This window comes from Coloeus monedula (genome assembly GCF_965178545.1).
Source record: "Coloeus monedula genome assembly, chromosome: 3".
Taxonomy (NCBI): domain Eukaryota; kingdom Metazoa; phylum Chordata; class Aves; order Passeriformes; family Corvidae; genus Coloeus; species Coloeus monedula.
Window position 1 is genome coordinate 80,441,359 of NC_138783.1, and position 20,046 is coordinate 80,461,404.

Genomic DNA, 20,046 nt, shown 5'->3' on the forward strand with positions numbered 1-20,046 from the left:
AGATGATTACAGAAATAAAATGTTCATATCTGAAAAAACATTGATTCCTTATAACTGATGCTACAGAGCAAGTCCTGCTTGTCTTGGTAAAGGAATAGGACCATCTAGGTTTGCCCTCACTTTTTTAGTTGGTATTAAAAAACTAGTCTGTAATAGATGTCCTTAAGATACCCAGTCTATAACTATAATTAGAGGTGTAGTGTTAAAGGCTTTTTATCTGTCACGATCTAGTCTCAATTACGTAGGTAAAAAAGATATGGGGGGAAGGGGTGGGAAGTATTTAATTATAAGATAAGTAAAATCTAAGAACATTGCATTGCAAATAATACCAGACTTTCTCATTTATAGTGAAATAAACCCATAATGAAAGCACTGATGAAAAGCATTTTAATACTTCAGAATACTAATTTTACAAACCTTCCTGTTTTCAAAATAGGTCATAACATATCTATCGTTGTTTAAAAAAACCGAATGTGGAATAATTGATTGCTATACTAGCCAATGTATGGGTTCCATGAGAAGACAGCTGTTGGTTATAGATCAGACCCATAAAGTTGACTTTGTTAGAATTTTTCTTCCAACAGCATGTAGCTAACTATAGAAGGATAGAGATGAAGTTTCTTCTATTAATTTCCAAGCTTTCTGTCCAGTTTTCTATTTTCCCAAGTTGTGCTATAAGCTACCAAATATTATTACCCACCTAAAGAGGTTTGGCAGTGTTTTGTTACTGAATTTTGCCAAAAGGAGCCAAGCATATGGTAACAGTTAATTTATTGGTTCTTCTAACCTCCAGGGAACTCTTTACAGAGACCATATTACCTTTTTATCTAACATATTTTAAATAAAAGAGCTGTTGACTTGAAATTTGATATGCCAGCGTAGAAGCTAAACCTTCAGTGTGGTTATGCTCAATTCCGTCTTGTTTAAGGGTAAGACTAAAAGTGCAAACATACAAGATTGAGCTAAGGCTTATTTCTTTTCAAGTTTCAGAGGGGCGGGTCTCTTCTGTATAGTTTTAGTGTGTGTGTTTAAATAAAAATACTGAAGAGACATTTTCATGAGAAAATAAGCCCTGCCTTTGTCTCAGGAGTCTTGGAGATCTCTTTCTTTGCTTTCGTTTTAAGATATTCCTGGTATGTGCATTACCAAGGAATGATAAAGAAATGAAAAATATTCCTTTCTTTTATGTGTAAAGACATACTTCTTACATGTTTCTTATATGTAAGACCGCAGGCCTATTTGTTGGTTTGTGACAATGTAGCTTTGTATAATTGTAATGGGAGAATTATTTGAGAGGTAACATTGCTAGTTGTGTTGCTGTGCACTATCTTGGAGTTGAAGCTCATCCCTGATATTTGCACAACTCAAAATCAGTCATATGCTCCCTGCATCAGAAGTAGCCTTCTTTGTTCCACCTGAGGTACTGTCTATTTTTGGTTTTGTAACTGGCTGGTATTGTGAATCTTAAAAGAAAAGCCGCATGGATATGTCACCATATTTTCGATGGGATACTTGGGATAGATGATGCCTTAAGTAAAAAATACCCTGATTTCTGTTGTTTCTTGGTAAGTACTCAAATACCTGGATATTTTTCCTTGGATCTGTGTTGAGACTGCTCAGATGACTTTTCCTTTTATGATTATGGATGATTCTTTAATATCTTTCACAGACCATTCTTTAATAGTTTACTTTTCTGTGTAATTAGATGTGGTGCTTGGAGTTTGTTTTGGCTGTGGCTTCCTTTTAACATAGATCTTCAAAGCCTGTAGTGTGAGAAAGACTAGGCAGGAAAGAACAGCACAGGACCTGGGTCTTTTGAAACCAGGGATGTTTACCCATTGACTTAGAAAGGAGATGACAGGTCTTTATTGTGTCCCTCTGTGGTGCTTAGTAAAATCAGTCTTTCTGCAGTTACTAGTGAGATGATACAAATAAATTATTTGCATATTAATTCCAGATTTAAAAAAAACCCCCAACACTTAAAAAAATCTGGATTCCTAGACTTTAAGCTTCTGCCTTTACCCCAGTGTTCTGATATGTGTTTCTGGATCTCCTCTCTCTGACATGACGGTGGAAGAGATGGTGACATACCTTGGTGACACAGGAATAATTTTCTCTAGGCACTGCTACTCATTTTTCTACCAGACACTGAAATTTAAAGCAGGCCCTCATCTGGCTGCACCTGGCTGTTAATGTCCTTAGACAACTTCACCCTGTTTCACTGAACTACTGAGAGCACTTTTCTTTAAATTCTGTGTTGCCCACCCTGCTCCCTCTCCTGCAGCAAAGCCTTTATTCTTGTTGCTTGTATCCTCAAATCACAATCATTTAAAGATTCTTACTAATATTAAGTCAACCTTATTCCTCTATTAGCTGTGGGTTTTTTCTGTTCTTTGATCTCGGACGTTGCATGTCTGTCTCTACTACAGGCTGCCTTTTCCCAAGTCTTAACACTTGTATTTAAATGAACCTTTTTGAGTAAATAGACTGAAACTCTGTTTCAGTGATTTCCAAACTCTGGTAGTCTGACAGCCATTTAAGCTTCAGTCTCCTTACCTTGGGAAGTGTAGCACCTTTCCACAGCACACTTCTCTTCAGCTTCCTTAGCTTTCAGTCTTTCATATGCGTCTTCCCAGAAGCAAGGGATAGTGAGACCTGATAGCATTCTGCTGTTTCACATTTTAAAAACGCTGGATTGCAATGAGAAATTCTTGTGTTCAAGGCCTGTAAAGGGTGGGGCATAACTCCTCAGAGATAAGGACTTTTGTGATTTAACCGCAGCCACCAACTATGAAGAAAATTACCTCTACTGTAGCCAAAACCAGCACACAAAGCTGGTTTGTCTCACACAGGGAAGGTCCAGGAGGGCTGCAGTCATTTGCATTTTATAAAAATTAGGTTTGGTATAAACAAGGATACTGTCTCTCTGAGAGAGAACATGGATGTTGCACATGGATTCCCTCCGCAGGTGAGTGCAAAGGAAGGACTGGGGCTAAAGGCAAAGTCGTGAGAACCAATTCTGAACATCTTCTTAAGGTCTCTTCTTTCAGCTGCCATACACTACTGCTGAAAGTGTATTTCAGAAATACTTTGGATCTTTCTTATGTTTGTGCAATAGTTTTACTTCACATTTTAGCATTTCTGTTCAAAATGAGCCTGGTTTTTTTGTCAGAAAAGTCTTAATGTCCTTTTTAGCATCCTGTTGACCACATACAATTTGTTCGTTCATGCTCGTTTATAGAACAGGAACATTCAGAGAAAAACATATGTGTATTGAGCTAATAATAAAGAGGAACAGTACCATCTATGTGTAATTATATTCATTAAATAATAATTGGATGTGTAAAAGGTGATGTTTAAAGAAAAATTTTTTTCCATAATGTTTTAAAATGTACTTATATGGTACATGTTAATATATTATGTTATTTATGTATTTTATATTTAGGACATTTATTCTTTGTCACGTGAATTACTGAACTGCACTGATTTGTGCTAGTTGTCTGGGCAAAAGGCAAGGAAGGAGAAGGAGCTTACAGCTGAGTACACTGTAGAAGTGTAACTATGTTCTCGTACTCTTCTTAGACCTTAGTCAGTACAGCCATTTTTATGTCCCCATCCTATATTGATCACAATTATGCTAAAATAAACATTACCAATAAGAGTCATCCCACCTACACAGCCTGGCTTCTCTAATTCAACCTTAGTCAGCAGAAAGCTTAGTGGGCAAAAGTTTTCTTCTAGGACTGAGAATGAGGCACTAGCTGCTACACATTTTTTGTCCTTCACATTCAACCCTAGCTTAATAATTCTCAAATTCTTTCGTTCAGGTCTGATGTGTATAACTTTAGCCATGTTGAAAATCCACGCACATTTTTTTTTCTTACTGGCTTTCTTCTCTTTAGTTGTGAGACCATAATATGAACAAAGGCAGGTGTCCTCTTAAAAGGATGAAAATACATAGAGGGCAATAGATATTTATCATCTTTTGAATATGTATCACTGTTAAATAAATAATTAGATGCCTGTGTTTCCATGGCCTAGAGTTGTAGTGCCTAAGTAATGTAAAAAAAGCAGGTAAGCAGTACCTAAAGGTAGTTCAGCCAGTGTAAGGCCTAACTCGTTGTGAGAGGTACCTTTCTCTTTTCATTAGTTCAGAAGGGAAAAGATGGTTAATATTAGGTGGTGAAAGCTCAGTGGTGTGAGTGCCGGATGTAAGCTGAAAGTGTAGTAGGTGATATATGGAAGGTAATGAGAGTCACTGGAGCTCTGCTATGTGCTATAATTGTCTAGACATGATGTATGAGTGCTTTTGGGAGATGTGCATGTTTTATATTATCTAATATAATTTTTAATGAACTTTTGGAGGTCTTCTCCTCTGCTATTTTTTTTCTCTTTAACTGAACAGAATTGGTGGCATTAATCTGTTTCATAGAAATCTAGTGCAGAAGAAACAGAGAACAAAGCTTTAGAATCTGTGAATATGCCGCATTTCTTACATGTAGGAGGGAGGAAGTAGCTGTCACATTGCCTGTTGGAAAATGGCTTGACTACCTCTAGCCAAATGCTGTAATCACATTTACCTGTGATTTGGTAGATACATCATTGATACCTGTGTTGTCACCCAGCACTAGTTCTTGTGCATGTAGTAAAGAAGCGTGTTTTTGAAAAGCCAGAAACTGTCTAGAAAAACATATAGTTCTAAATGAATCACTGTTCTTGGCCAGCTTCTATTTCTTACACTATGGCATGTAGGATGGCTAGCAAGGAAAATCTGCTCATCCTTTTGCAGGACTGTGGGTTGTCCTGAATGTGCATTCTATGTATTACCTGAATTAAGTTCCTCATAGAGGAGAAACCACAGCAGAAAAATGTGATCAATATGGCTGTGTTCCAAAACCCATTTCATTGGCATGAGATAGTTAAGCTCTTGGATGGGCTCTTGGTTCTGCCACAACAAGTTTGTGGGAGATGATAAGCTCTGTGTGATGGCTGAGCTCTGACAATACTTGGGAACTCTACTGAAATCTGGTGCAAGCATTGTGTTTTCCAAGATGCACAAAAAAAAAGAGTGTAATTCTGTTTTAGACAATGACCTTTGGGATATTGCATATGTAAAAAGTTTTAGAGAGACCAGGGCAAATCATGTGTCCTACAAAGTGGGGCAGAAATTCCATACTTCTCGCAATACGATCTGGGTAGTTCCATGGGGACTGACAGATCAAAAGGGTGAGAGACCTAAATGGAACTGTAAACAACAGGAAAGACAGCATTCAATACACAGCTCTTAACAAGAAATTCGAAAAGATTTTTAGAGGTGGTGTTCTCTAAAAAGGTGTTTTCAGTTTGGCCTAAGACAGATTGGGGGTTTTATTTTGGTTAGCCAGTATAATTTCAAATTTTTCCGTAGTTTGTACACTGTGTTCCTTGTGGGCCTTGAAGAAGGCCAGTGTTCTTGCTCTCTGTGCTGTTGCCAAATTTCCTCAGAGATGGTTTTATTCTGATGTCTTTCCTTTCCCCTTGGCTGCAGTAGTTGTCTCTCACTCCTGATCTGGTGCCTCCTTTATAAGTTCAGCAGGTACTGAAAAGTTTCACTGTAATGCGTCTTGAAAACTTCTAAGAAAATACCACATTTCAGTTTGTTGTTAGTGCCTTTAATGCTGGCTGGGACTGTCTGTGGGTCAGATGTGTATCTCTGAATAAGAAAGAGGTAGGTTAATGTGTTTTTTAGGATTAATTTTGTACATTAGTGATATCTGGGGAAATGGCAATCTGTTCAAGAAGGTGGTGTTATCTAACAGGATAGAGGCAGCTCTGGAATGTCAGGCCATTATTTTTTTGAAATGGAATTTAAAAATTTGATTGTAATACATGTATTTTCTCCTCCAAAATGGCAGAATGATTTTTCCAATATGCTGCACTTTTTTTTTTTTTTTGCTTTCAGCTGGCAGGAGCTGGTAGGTATTAAACACTCGATAATATAACTTTTACTGGGGCAACTAAATAAGAGGGATTGAGCTTGAATTTAAATATTAGAGTTTTTGTGGTTTTGGGTTTTTTTTCTGAACATCTAGACTAAATACTGAACTTAGAATTTTGAGGGAATGCAACTGCAGAAATTGTCATTAGATCAAAATCTCTTCATGTGAATTAGGGATTCTTCAAGATTTAATCTAGCTGCCATTAGAGGGTGTACCAGTACAAATGTACCATCTTGTTCATGATGAGGAGCTCATACTCTGACTGTATGTATTTGACTTTTGACTAGTTCTAGTCCAGTCCTGTGAACTGAATGCCCATTTGTGACTGGAGTGTGCTGGGTGCAGTTCTGGAGCCTGGCTTTGGCCTTTCTTGCATCAGAGAGGGACCTGGTTTGCATGTCCCAAGACTGTTCTGCAGTGTGATTCAAAGCATTCTAAGTGCAGATGGTTGGGATAATTTGCTTTGAGAACTACTCCTGATCTGAGGTACAACACTGATATTCTCACAGCCACTGTATATTGTCCTGTTACTTCTGAGTTATACTCTCCAGAACTTCTGTTACAAAAGTGGGTGAATAACTGAAATTCTGACAGAAGGGATGACAGATTAAAGCACCAAATGTGTTTTGATTCAGGTTTAAAGCCATTAGTGGCAACTGAGCTCAAGATTAGTAGGCAGATTTCACTACGGAGATGGGTACAACAAACCTAGCACAAAATTTGCCTGGATGTTTTAAAAAAAAAGAGAGTATGGAAAATAGTATTATGTGTAGAAGTAAAATTGGATTATTTCCTTATCAAATTTAGAGATAATTTTTAATCACTTCACCTCATTTTCATATTAGTAGGTTAGCATTTCCTTCTGCCTATTTTTTGTGTGGACAGCAAACCTGTAGTATTCTAAATGTAATACAAAGTGGAAAATAGCACATTATTACTGGGAACAGCCCTTCTTTGAATGGAGACATAGGAAACGGACCGCCCAACAGGCAGCTACATCCTAATACAATCATGTTACATGAAAGGACGTAACTGCTACTGGATGATGTTAACAGAAGAGCTTTAGTCCTCCTTACTGCATTACAGTGGTTTGTTCTGAAGCTCTTTGCACATAAAAAGAAAGTGAGATAATTATTGTGAAACTATTCCTAAATATCTGCACAATAAGTTTCTTTGTTCAAGGAAATACGGGAAAGCTTGTATAGGAAAAAGCATTTGCTGTTTTCCTTTTGGTGGAGTAAATTATTATTATTAGTTTTGCCAACTGCCCAAAGTTATCTCTTAATAAAAATTAAAAAAAATGTTTCAGAAAACAACAAAGTTATGAAATTAAGTACTTTAATTGGAGGAGAAATAGCCCCAACTTTTTTTGATGACAAACAGATCTTTAGATTTTTCTCTCCATAACAATTGTCAGCACGCACAAGTCAATATTGTTGACTGATCTGATTACAAACACCTGCTTGCAAGTGGTTCCTCCTTTGGTAAATAGTTTTGCTGATTTAGGAAAGATGGTTGAAAAAACAGAGGTACAGACTTGGAAATTATACTAAAAATAAATGTCTTTTCTCTGTACTTAAGAATGCTTGATTTGAGTGTTCCTTGCTTCTTATTTCACAAATGCTCACAAATGAGACAAGTAGCAACATCTCTTATCCAGCATTAATGCTTGTGATCTTTGCTTTTTCCAACACAAACCAAATACTAAAGTAGCCCCTAACATATCATTGGAGAGGAAATCAGTTTCACATATTTTTTACATTTATTTATTTGAAATTATCAAGGTATGCTGTCACCTGCTGAAGGACTGGGCCGTCTGACCCTTTTCTGAAACTGAGAGGTCTTGGGCTCTACGTGCAGCTCCCAGAGTTACTGTGTTTCATCCAGTTTATTAAATGCAAAGTACATCGAAATTTCCTGGCATTAGGACCAAGTGCCAAAACTTTTTGTCCCAAAGAATGCATCATCAGGCTGCAAAGCTGAGTCTCCGTGAATTCTCCGAGTCTTCATGAATCTCTCATTCCTTCCTACCATCAGTAGGGTAGGGTGGTGAGTTCCCCAGTGTTTACCTGGGCCCTGGCTCTTTCTCCCGAGAGATGGGAGGTGGATGTGAACCCTCACACGCTGAGGAAGACTGATAGCATGGATCTTTGGTTCTCTGGACATATGCTCTGCAAACAGGACTTTGTTGTAGCAAGACAGGCAATACCAGCAATCCTACTTCATTTACCCAATAGATTTAAAGCTAAAAGATTCATGGAAGATTTTTCAAAAAGCTTAGAGTTGTTGATCGGCTGCGTGTTTGGAGGATAATTTCTTGTAAAGACTGTGGAGATGGCTTTGGCAGAGGAGCCCCTAGTTCCTTCCCCCTGCCCGGCTGCTGAGGATGCTGGTGGTAAAACATTGGGTAAGGTTAGGGTGTCTCTCTTTCCAAGACCCAAGCCCTGCATGTTCAGATACCTCCAAAGTAGAAGTGGGTTAGCCAGGGTGAGCTCAGGTTGTTTGCAATGTTATTTCTCAGTTAAATGAAGATGAAAGGGGTTGAGCCATACTCCTAGGTCTGGGCAGCTAAATTCACCCTAGATTTATAAGAACAAGCTTAACTGTTTCTTTAGCCCTCATCTGGGTTTCACTGCTGAAGGTACTGGAGGTTTTCATTGGTCACTGGATTGCAGGCTCTTATGTCAATGCAAATTGCTTGAAAAGCTTCTGCTAAGGGAACATCCAGATGTACGATGTTGTGAATCAAAGCACAGTGTACTCCACAGCATCCTTTTAAAGCATTGCTTTTTATTTTATAGTGTACCTTCCATGTAATTTCATTTTTTCCTGTGGTCACTATTCAAATAGAGTACATGGCTATAAAGATGTGTATTTGTTATTGATCTCAATGTGATATGTAAGAAAATGTAATGTAAAACCTTTTTGATGTAACTATCGAGTAATTCTTTCAGCCTTTGTCTGATCAGCTGCCACACAGGCTAGTAGGGGTTATTATTTTGCATGACATATGAAGAACTATAATTTAGTGTAATGATGGTATATTTTCATATTCACAGTTAAAGCGGTACATGTGTATATATATGCACATATAAAGCAGGAAGAAGGAAAACCTATTTTTATGTAAAAGGGCATGTGATATGTATAGATGGACCAGTCTGAATACATGTAGAAAATGTGTGTGAATAGATATAGAAAATACTTCAAATTGCTGAATAAAATATTCCCAGATTCTTAGGTTCCTTTCACATAATTTTTGGTTCTTAAAATAATCCTGTGAAAATGCTGCTTTTATCTTTTCTGTGTGATGATGAACTTTTATGTTGGAAAGTGTTGAAAGTACTCAGATACTAAAGCTTAGGTTTGTGTTTTGTTTGGCAGTACACTTCTGTTTAGAATTCTTTTAATCTATCCATTCCCTGCTTTTATATTCATCTGATAGTTGAAGGTTCTGTGAAGGATATTTCTTTGCATGTGAACTTATTAAACAAATAATGCTCAAAAGTGTGAGATTTACTTCCTTTTTTTGGTAATTTTTTGTGTTTATTTATTTTTTTTTTTTTTGTGCATCACGAGATAGGCTCTTGTTTGAGTTGTTAGATTTCTATTTGCCTTTCTTGATTTTTTTTTTTTTTTTTTTTTTTGGAGGGGTGGGGGGAGGGCAAGGAAAATAAGAAACAATTTATATGGTAGATCTAAAGTTTCATTAAAATTGCTTATGCCCTGTCCCAGGCATTTTAAGTGGGCCATCTGTCTAAACATCTCTGCATTTTTTTCTGATCATTTCCTCGACTTATTCATGAGCCATGGGAGGGCTCCTTTGTAGTCTCCATGTAGCTGGTTCAGTCTACCCCCACTGAATACATCTATGTGCTTGCATAACATATCTTTTCACAGTGCTGGAAATTCTCTGAACTTGGTTCAGATGAATGGCCCACTTTCTGAAGGTCTTTTTTTCTCCCTCTGCAAGATTTGTATGCAGAAACTGACCTTGGTGGCTACAGAATCCAGCACATTATTCTTGATCATTTTACAGGCCACCTGCTGTGAAAGTTATGATGAAGGATTTCTTAATGATTCTTTGACCATTAACATTGTTTTAAGTCAATATTTCACTTTTATTTAACTGCTGAATAGGTAATTGCCAATTGAAAAACAGCTTTATGTAGTGTCATAAAATGTGGTTTTCAAACGCTTATAAACTTTCAAACAGGAGGACTTGTTATGATAGTTTGGGATTTCTCTGTTTACGTAAAGTATTATGCAGCAAAAATATCAGAAGTGAAGAGGAATTTGTAAGTGTTTTCCCCCTCAGCATTAAAGCATGTATTTTGAATTGGAAGTAAAAAAATCTGTACTCAGTTTTCTGGGCCTTTAGGAGCTGGTGACATCCTAGCACATTTACATCATCAGTGGTAATTGGGAGAGGTAAGTTTATTATCCACAAGCTGCAGAAAATCGTCGTTTTTATTGAGTTCCTTCTATCGGATTGGTTGGTGACAATCAAAATGGCCAGGGCAAAGTTATTACTTGATTTGCTTTTGTGAGTGTCTGTTTTCTTTCATTATTTGTTCTTGACTGGAATAGATAATAGTTTAATTAATGTTTTCCATGAGCACAGTGAGTGTGTGTCGATCTAAAGTTTTTCGCAGTTGTCTGCTTTCCTCACTGAGAACTTGCAAGGAAACCAGGAGCTTTGGTTGCTGTGTTATTCTAAAGTGTCTCCCTCTCCCACGAATGGCATTTGGGGGTAAAAGGGACGTAATACATTCTGCACAGACATCATCTCTAGTTGAACAAACGGCAGTAGAGCTTCAAAATAAATAACTAAGCAGGCAAACAGTGCTCTTTTTCTTGTTGCACTGTTTACATGTTCTTGTAATTGGTGCTCTGGAGTAAAGCCTTTATGACTTAAAGCCAGGCCATCACTCTTCATCTGTGCTCCGGTGCTTGTGATGCTTCCCCTTAGAAGGCAGTTTGGAGTGGAGAGGTTCAGAACTGCCCTTTTTTGCGTGGAAGGAGTTCGTAACACCCTTTTCCACCCATGTCCTGTCGTTGCGGCTGCAGTGCTGCCTTTGCTCTCTCTGTCCCTTTGTGTGTAACGCTCCTGGCAAGGATCAGCAGTGCATAGTTCTCCGTGGCCCTGCTGCCCATTCACCTGGCACTCATCTTGCTGTGAAACTTGTGTTTCTTCTTGCAGCCAGTGATCTTTATATGCAAATGAAGTAATTTTATTTGATAATATGTCATTTGCTGAAACTGGGAGAAAAAAGAGAGGGCATGTTGAACCCTAGGAAAGACATACTGCGTGGACTCTGAATCTAGGAGGGGAAGTGCCTTCTGTTTTCTTTGTGTCTTTTATGATGGCAAAAATTACACTATTTTTATTTTCAGTGGGATTTTTTTTTCTGTGAATACAATATGTTGGATTTCATCCCATTATCCAGAACTTTAAAAGTTGTACATTTTGAGAGTAGCCAGAAGTTTGGGGAGTTTTATATGAACTAGTGTGAGCAACTTCCTGTTCATATTCAGCAAACTTAGACTTTGATCCTTACTTTTGGACTTTGTAATCCTTACTTATATTGAACCTTCTCTCCCTGAAAATCCTATCAAAATGGAGTCTACTACAAGATAATTTCTCTGAACAGAATTTGATTTAATGAAGAAGTAGGATTGTCTTGAGCTAACGTAAGTATCTGTCCTAGCCAGTGTCAGTTATAGTTACAAAACCACAGGCAAAGCTGAAAAATGTTGCTGTGCAAATGGATCTAACAGTTCCAGAAGGGAGAGACGACTTGCTGTGTACTTGGTGTTAGATGCAGCTCTGGACCTTGCCCTCCTGGCCAGTGGTGTTGCAGAGAGAGGAATTATGTGACTGTTTGAAACCCAGGCAAAGCAGTGATCATAGTCATGCTTCTCAAGAGGCATGCATCCTGTTTGGAGATACACTTGACAAAGCTCAGCAAGACAGGACTGAACAAAAATAATCCCTGCTGGAGAACAAGACTGTCTTTCCTTTGATGGCCAGCAGCCAGATTCATGAGGTCACTTCCAGTCAAATGCAATATGAAGCAGGGCTATGCCAGTGAGGCTGTAAGGAATCTCATGACACCAGTGAAGCAGATCTACTAAGCTGAGTTTGTGATGAGGTCTTAGTTCTAATATAAGAAATATGAAGTTGCTATAAACCACTAAATCCTGTTGGTTGTTGAGTGGGGTGTCATGGAGAGCTTAACCAGGTGCTGCCTGTATACCTCCTTACTGGTGCTCTGATACCAGGAAGTACAATGAAAACATCTCTCAGCTTGCTGCCTGCTACCTGTGCAGGAAATTCCTCTTCCTCTTCTTCAGGAACTCCTGTGTCTGTCGTGTTTCCTATCAGCCAGTCTAAATGTTTGGTGACATACTCCAATATGAGTTGCTGAGAAATTGTGTTGCACCCAATAGACCATGGATAATTTCTCAGATTTGTTGTTTTGACAATTTTCACTATATTAAATGTGAAAGGTGACACTTGGCATCGCTAGCACAGTAACAGGTTATTTTCAATATCTGTCTTGTGAACTTTTAGGTTAGTGATAGAGGTAGACTAAGGTGTTTGCTGAAATTTGGTGTAGGTCTTACTTGGCTTGGATCCAGGAGTAACTAAGGATAAGTATGCATCTATTTCTGTCTGATATATTTAGCATTTCCATTTCCCCTTTTCAGGCACGTGGCAAGGCACAATTTTTGGAAGCTCCTTGCCTCATTAAGTACTTGAATTTGTACTTGCTTAAGTTTCAGGTATCTAAAAACCTAATGCTCTTAAAATAATTGTTGAAATCCTTAGCAAGTCAGTGTGTTATCCTTGGCTTGGGCAGATAATTTCTCCTCCTGTGGCCTCTGGAGACCTCACAGGTGCTTCTCCCTGTTGATTCCGCAGGAAACCTGAGCACTCTCTTTTGGGAGATGTGATTCACTGGTCACCTAAATCCTCTGGAGGATGCATGTGGCATAATGTGTTTACAAGTTTTAAGGCTCTGAAGGCTGCAATAAAATGGTGTAGTAAGTGCTATAATGTACAATAGATTAACGTTATGGCAGAAATGATCCTTAGAGGGGACGTAAAGGTGATAAACTTATTATCCCTACAGATTTCTTCCAGAAAAACCTAAATGTCTAAGAGCCAGTGTGGAAGAAAAGCTTTACCAAAATAGTGTGTCTTTGTTTTAATGGAGTTTAAATTACACCTTCCTATCTTCTGTTTAGGCTATGTGGTGCTTCCTGATGGTAATATATGGTGACCATTCATTAGAAAAGTTGTAGTATGCTTTTGGCTTGTTATGGCAAAGTGGAAGAGACTCGAGAAAAGTTAGAATGAGGAAACTGAAAATGAATATACATTTAAATAAAATACCTGAAAATTGCATGTTTCACTCTGAATTTCGAAGAATGGAGGCTCAGTTCTCATTCCTTTGCTCTCAGGTGTGTGCTTTTTTAAGTTGAAAAGATTTCGGTTTCCTGTGTTACTTGATAAATGGTGCATCCACAGAATGCTGCAGGAATCAGTATAATCCTGCGTATGGGCTGTGATGATACATCATTATTTTTTCAGTATGCTTGAAGGGCTCTGTGTATGAGATACTTAAAAATGTATATTATAAAGTTACTTGTATTACTTGTTTGGCTGAATCTTTTGTCTGTAATTGGCTTTTAATTAAGATTTACTGAGAATGAGATTAAAGAAATAATGATTTTATTTTGCCCTTAAAAAGACTGCTCCAGTTATCACTACTGCTATTCTTCTGCCAACCCACTTTCTCATCTGCTTTTCATCCTGTTTGAGCTAATTCTGCAGCAAGTGCTGGCTGTATTCAAGGGCCTCCTGTAACTTTATCAGCATACCCAGTGTGTCAAGGCAAATCTAGAAAGAAAGTAAGAGTGTATTTTCTCCTTATATGCTGTTTGACAGAAAAATGTATTTAGTATATATTTTTTTCAAGTATGCTCTCCAACTGTGTCTATAGATTAATGATACGTTATATCCTTCATGACCATCCTATGAGGCAAGTGCTTCTGGTTAACTTGGGACAAGCATGAAATCTCTGTTAAAATTTTTTTTTCTGTCTGTTTCTTTTTTAGAATTCCTATTGCTAAATCAAAGAGAAGTAGCTGGGAGCTCTCTGTGCGGCTAGGAGATGGAATTTACCCAGTTGCAGTTTCAAAGGATGGCTCATCATTTTCTGTAAGTTCTGCTCATTTTCTAAGAAATTCAGTGCATTGAGTCTATATATATATATATATATATATATATATATATATAGTCCTTGACACCTGCTAAGATTCTCCATCTTTTTGGTGACCAAGTATAGATGTGTGGTTTGTCTTTAGTAGGCATTGCTGTGAATTAGCAAGTGAGACTCTTAATTAAATAGTGCTAGTGTACTGAGATTTTTCTCAGGGCTCATGCCCATGGAACATTTTTGTATATAATTGTTTAAAAAAATAGTTTCTAAATAACTTTGTTTAGTGTTTTGTTTAGAAATAACATTGTAGATATATGAGAGCAAGAAAATAAATGTGATGTTGACAAAAATCACATTACCTTAGGCTAGTGTTTAGAAAAACAAATCAAGTATCCAAGGGAATTGAATAAGTAATCATACTGGAATGGCATTATTCAACACTCTGTGGTAGAACTGTATGTGGTCATAGTAAAATGCCAGTGTTTCAAGATGTGCTTATTCACTTCAGATGAATGTGTATAAACCATTGTTTTTTACAAATACTCTAAGGTAATTACTTAAGCATTTAATGTTGTCAGCATGGGAGGCAGAAGGACAGACCATGACAGTAGAAGAATGGTAATGCAGTGTTTGGTAATTCAGCCGTTCAGCAGAATAAAGCCAAGACACAAGCTGGTTGAAGTATTAAGAAGATAAATTCATAGGGAGAACTATTTTTATGTCTGGTAGTGGTGATTCCACAACCAAAATGAAATATTTTTTTTTTAAAATAGGCAGTTGACTTGTATAGTATTTGTTGACTCTCGGGCAAAAGGTTTCAAAAGAGCCTGAATAAGGCAGTTTTTCTCAGAATGGCAGTGACGCCCTACTTGTTGAATTGTTGTTTCAGAAGCAAAGGCCAAGTCTGCATAGAGTTTTTAAAATTGTACAGTACTCCTAACAGGCATCCTGTGAACTTGGATACAGTCCATTCAAACAACAGAACACCTCTGTCAGCTTTCAGCCCAGTTTAGAGTTGGGGTGGCACTGGCGTGTGTGACAGAGATAGCCCTTCCCAGGAGCAGTCATTGCCTTCACTCTTTCCATCTTTTTGTTGCAGTGTTGCTGCTGTGTGCAGCACTAGAGCTGCCTGCTGCTGTGGGGATGAGCCTGCTGGTTGCTGTGAGTGTTGCATAGGCCCTCACTGCTGTGAGCTCAGAAATCTAATTCCCATAGTTAGACTTCCCCAAACCAGGGAGCTGTTCAGCATAGACAATTACACAAGCATACATCTGCGTATGTGCACACATTTTTGAGAGATTTGGTTGAGTCCAAACCTGTGTCTCCATTTAAATGGAACTCCTAACAGTTGTGATGTCTTGCAGCAGTATGAAAATTACAGCTAGTATAAACCAGTTTGACAAGGTATACAAGGAGTCTGATTTCTGATCCTCCAGTAACAAATGTGAAAGTTCCTTCTCATGTCCTTGTGTCCCTGCAGTAAATTACTGCTGTTACTGCTAGGCAAGGAGGCAGGAGCACCCCTCAGTGTCACAGAAGGAGTGCCTAAGCACTAGGGAGAATTAGGGGTGCCAGGTAGAGACTGAGTGCCTAAAAGCCAGGACCAGAGGGATTTGTGGCAACAGCTTTTGCATTTTGTTTCCACCCTAACCATGCCATGTATTAACCATGTATTCCTGGGGAGATATAATTCCTTATTTATATGTATCTGGAAAATACCTGGTGAAATAAATCACATTAGGTGGATTTCAGGAGAAGTCTGTTTCACTTAAACCTTATACCTATGAAGATATAAGTGTAAGTTATAAGATGATGTGAAGATATAAGATGTAAGTTTTACAGTGTATTAAAAATTGCACCTGAGCTTGGGTATGTAAAAAGCAGGTAACTCTTTCTTAATAGCAGGATTATTTAGAGTTAACACTTATTTTTATTGTTACTGGATAAATAGCAGAGCACATGTTATTCTTCATCAGTAATTTTCCTGGTGGTCTCCTGTGATTGTGCTGCAGACAAGAGTGTATATAGTAAATATAGCACCATCAAAAATCTGAATTATTATTCAAAACTTTACAATAGAAAACCAACTGCCTTAAAACTTCAAAGAAGAGAAGTCAAGACTAGGAATGAGAAATCTTGTTTCTGATCAGGAGGTATAACATACCATCAGGAAAAAAAAGGGAAATTCAAAGCTTGCTTTATTAACTTTGCTGTCAGAAACACAAGCCTCACTTTTTGAACTTCTGCACTTACTTTTTGCTATTAAGTTGGTGTAACATGGGCTCCTGCCTTTGTGGCTTGTGTCCCCTCGTGGCTTGTGACAAAGATAGCTGAATCTGTGGTGCAGTTGATAGCCCAGTGGGAGGGCCACCTTCACATTCCCCTTCAGAAGTTTACTTGTGCTGCAAACTGTGCTTTGCAGCAGCAGCATTTGCATCCTGATTTACTGTTTACCACAGGGACTCTTCCAGCAGTGACTCCTTTCTTTTTTTCTGTAATTCTTCTACTCTCACCAGCCAAAACCTCCCCACCTCGCAGTGTGCAGTGCTTTGTGCTCTGTGCAGGTAGTGGGAGCAGCAGGCTTCTCCACGGTTCCCGCTGTTTCGAGCGGATCATTCGTCAGCATTTCGTTCTGTGGGTCATCTGTGGTTTTCTTCGTTTATCATGAGATTCTTAATGAATTGTGCAGTGTTAACTGCTCTTTGCTGCTCTTAATTTTTCAGAATTTTGAGGTTTGTAACCATCTGTTTTTAACTACTTTATTTGTAACAGAGGTCCTTGATGGGGGCTGGCTTTAGGCCACTTCAGCAGCCTTGCTTCCCAAAACGGAATGATTCAAAGGATAAGTGGTCAAGTGTGAGCGATGCTGTTTGCCTGAAGCACTGCAAACAAAAATACAAATTTTTATGATTCCAGTAGAGGTTAAAAACTTTTGTGAATCCTAATTTGATATATTTTCTTTTAAAATAGAAGCAACTTGGTTTTTATTCTGAAGCCAGCAACATATGTGCTAATACTTAAGTTAGTATAAAATTATTGTACTATAATTTTCTGTACGAGACAGTTGTTTCTGGTGATACCCTATCAACATAGCAAATGCTTTGCAATTAAGAGATTCCTATGACCTGACTTGAGAATTAAAATTTAGCAACTTTGATGGGACCTGCTTGCTTGTGTACAAAGAACTTGCCAACTAAATTAATGTAAATGTCATTTACTCTTTTTTCTTTGTTCTGTATATTAATTGCCAGAAGAATCTTTAAACTAACTGCTTGTCATATATACCACTTAGATTTTTAGAGGACAGATGGTCAGATTCTGAGCTTTGATTAGTGTTCTTCTTATGCTTAAAATTTTTTCTCTTGTCAATTGAATTAAAGAAGATCACTGCTAAAATAGAATTTGAAGGAAGAATGCCTTCCTTTTCATGCGACTAATGCAAAACAGCAACAAGCAGCCCAGAAGCATCCTACCACCAAACTCTGGAATCTTTTGTTTAGTTCAATTACAAACAGGAATCTTTCACATCTTGCCATTTTCAGTTGCCAGTCTGGCTATCAAATGGGTTTATTTTATGATTTCATTGATACAAAGACTTGATTGAGTTTTGCTCTTGAAGGTTGGAGTCTGTTCTTCCTTGACAGAACTCGACTGTTCTGCAGGATTACTGAAGGGTGGGAAAGACAAAATCAAATGGGAACCTATATATATTGAGGAAACCTGGTTAGCTGTGTGGTTTCCCTGCAGCATATGAATATGACCCTTCAAAACCAGATGTCAGCCACCAAGGATGGTCTAGTTCCATGTGATGGAGGCATTGTTCATTCATAGGACGGTTTGAGTTGGAAGGGACCTTAAAGGTCATTTAGTTCCAACCTTCCTTCCAACCTAATTTTAGTTCAATGAGGAATTTTTAACAGTATTCTATGGAATAAGCTTAATTATTGAAAACCTTTTTGCCATAATCTGTTTTCTGATTGCTTGCTACAGTATAGGAGTACTGTCTTGAGAATTCTTTATTGATGATTTGCATGATTTCTCTGCAAGTAACTGGTATTTTCCCTTTTCAGGTTTGAAAACAGTCCTTTCTGTTAGGGTTCTTCATCTCTGTAGTAAATACATACCTTCCCAGACCACTTAGCCTCATCTTCTCATCAGTTTACTTGCCAAAGAATTTCCAGATGTTTTCAGTTACAAAGTAGCTTCTTATCATTGGAGTTGTTTATTTATTTTTTTTTTTTAAAGCATAAGGTGAAATAGTTCAGAAGTTACTTTGGGCAAATGGAAATTCGATATATTTCCAGAGGGACCTGTATAGGTCAAATGCTGAATAAGAGGAGTACAGAAAGCTAAATTCCTTAATTCAGGTTGTTACTCGAATGGTCTACCATTTTCACAAAACATTGATCACTTCCTAAATCCAAAGTTAAGAATAGATAAATGTAGTACAGACATGAAATCTCTATAAAAAATTTTGAAGATTGTTCAGTCCAGTGAGAAATGAATGTTTTTAATAATTTTTAGGAAAAAAACCCAGTGTTTTTCCCCTATGTTTTTCTTGAGAAGTAGAGAATTTATTAGATACCTGTGTGGGTGAAAAATCAGCCTGTGTACCTCTTAACATTTCCAAGAGAAAACGTAGTGTAAAGTACAAAATGCCAGCATAAAAATAAAATCTAAGGCATTGCTGTCATCGTTATTTGAATACATCCTATATGATCAATATAGAGTGGGTGCATGTGAATGCTTTACTTTAGTTAGTGAATTCATGTTTATCTAATTATGGTTAAGCTTTGACTTCAAATTCAAATATAATAAGCATTTAATTTGGAGAACTTTGGTGTATTCATTTGCTGTAAATTTCATGACTGAGGGGTAAGTCGATTTGAAATTACGTCAGGAAATACTTTCATTGTATTGTAAATTCTCTTTTGGAGGGAGGAAAAAATGCTTAGGAAAAGATACCACCCAAAAATCAAATGGAAGTATGCAAAGCATCAAGTGTAACAAGGAATAGTATAACGGGAAATCAGAGCAATGATACAGAAAGTTGCTGTAATCAAGCTTAGTTCACATGTGATTCCTTAAACACAAATGTGAATGGAGTGGGATAGTAATTCAGTGCACATTAAGTTCTGTCTTTCCAGTAGTCCATGTAGAAGAATAACATTGCCTAACTCTATCACTATAAAATTAATAACCTTGTTAAGAGAATCAATAAAATACCAGAATTATTATTACTAGTATTCTACATTTCTGGTATGCTTTAGGCACATAATAACTAATTGGGCATATGAAAGAAATATGAGTGCTGTATTAATAGGGATGAAAAGCAAATACCTGCAGGAATTAAAACAATAAGAGGGGCAGCCAGTTGAAATACAAATTAACATATATCCCTAGAAACAGCAGGTGAAGACTTTCTGCTTAGCTACTTCTAAGTATATAATGTTACATATATTATATATTTGAAATAAAATATAATGTTGTTCCCTTGTCCAATATTAGTTTGAATGAAAGGGAAGTGCATGTGTAAGGGCACAAGTGGGTGGGGCAAGATCAGTTAGACAATCCTTTCAGCTGTAAGCAGAAAACTTTTCCTGCCTTTTTCCCCATGGTTTGCATTTTACTTGCAGCGTGGCACACAGACTCTTCATTGCAGTACACATACAGTTGTGCAAACAAAACTCTGTTACAGAGTTCTATAGCTTGTATATGTATAGAAACTATTGTTGTAAAGGTTGTATACCTACTTTCAGTCTCTTAATTCAGGTTGAAATCTGGAGCATTTTCTGTTTGTAAGACCTGTGTATTCTGTATAATGTCACTTTAATGCAGTA

General features: G+C 37.5%; 1 protein-coding gene across 1 annotated transcript in view; it reads left to right on the forward strand.

Moving 5' to 3' along the window:
* Positions 1-20,046, forward strand: part of PCCA (propionyl-CoA carboxylase subunit alpha) — a 275,482-nt gene that overhangs the window by 155,098 nt on the left and 100,338 nt on the right. Inside the window, exon 19 of the mRNA XM_082277691.1 lies at positions 14,103-14,205. Within this exon, the coding sequence (XP_082133817.1) occupies positions 14,103-14,205 (103 nt within the window). The remainder of the gene's footprint in view (positions 1-14,102; positions 14,206-20,046) is intronic.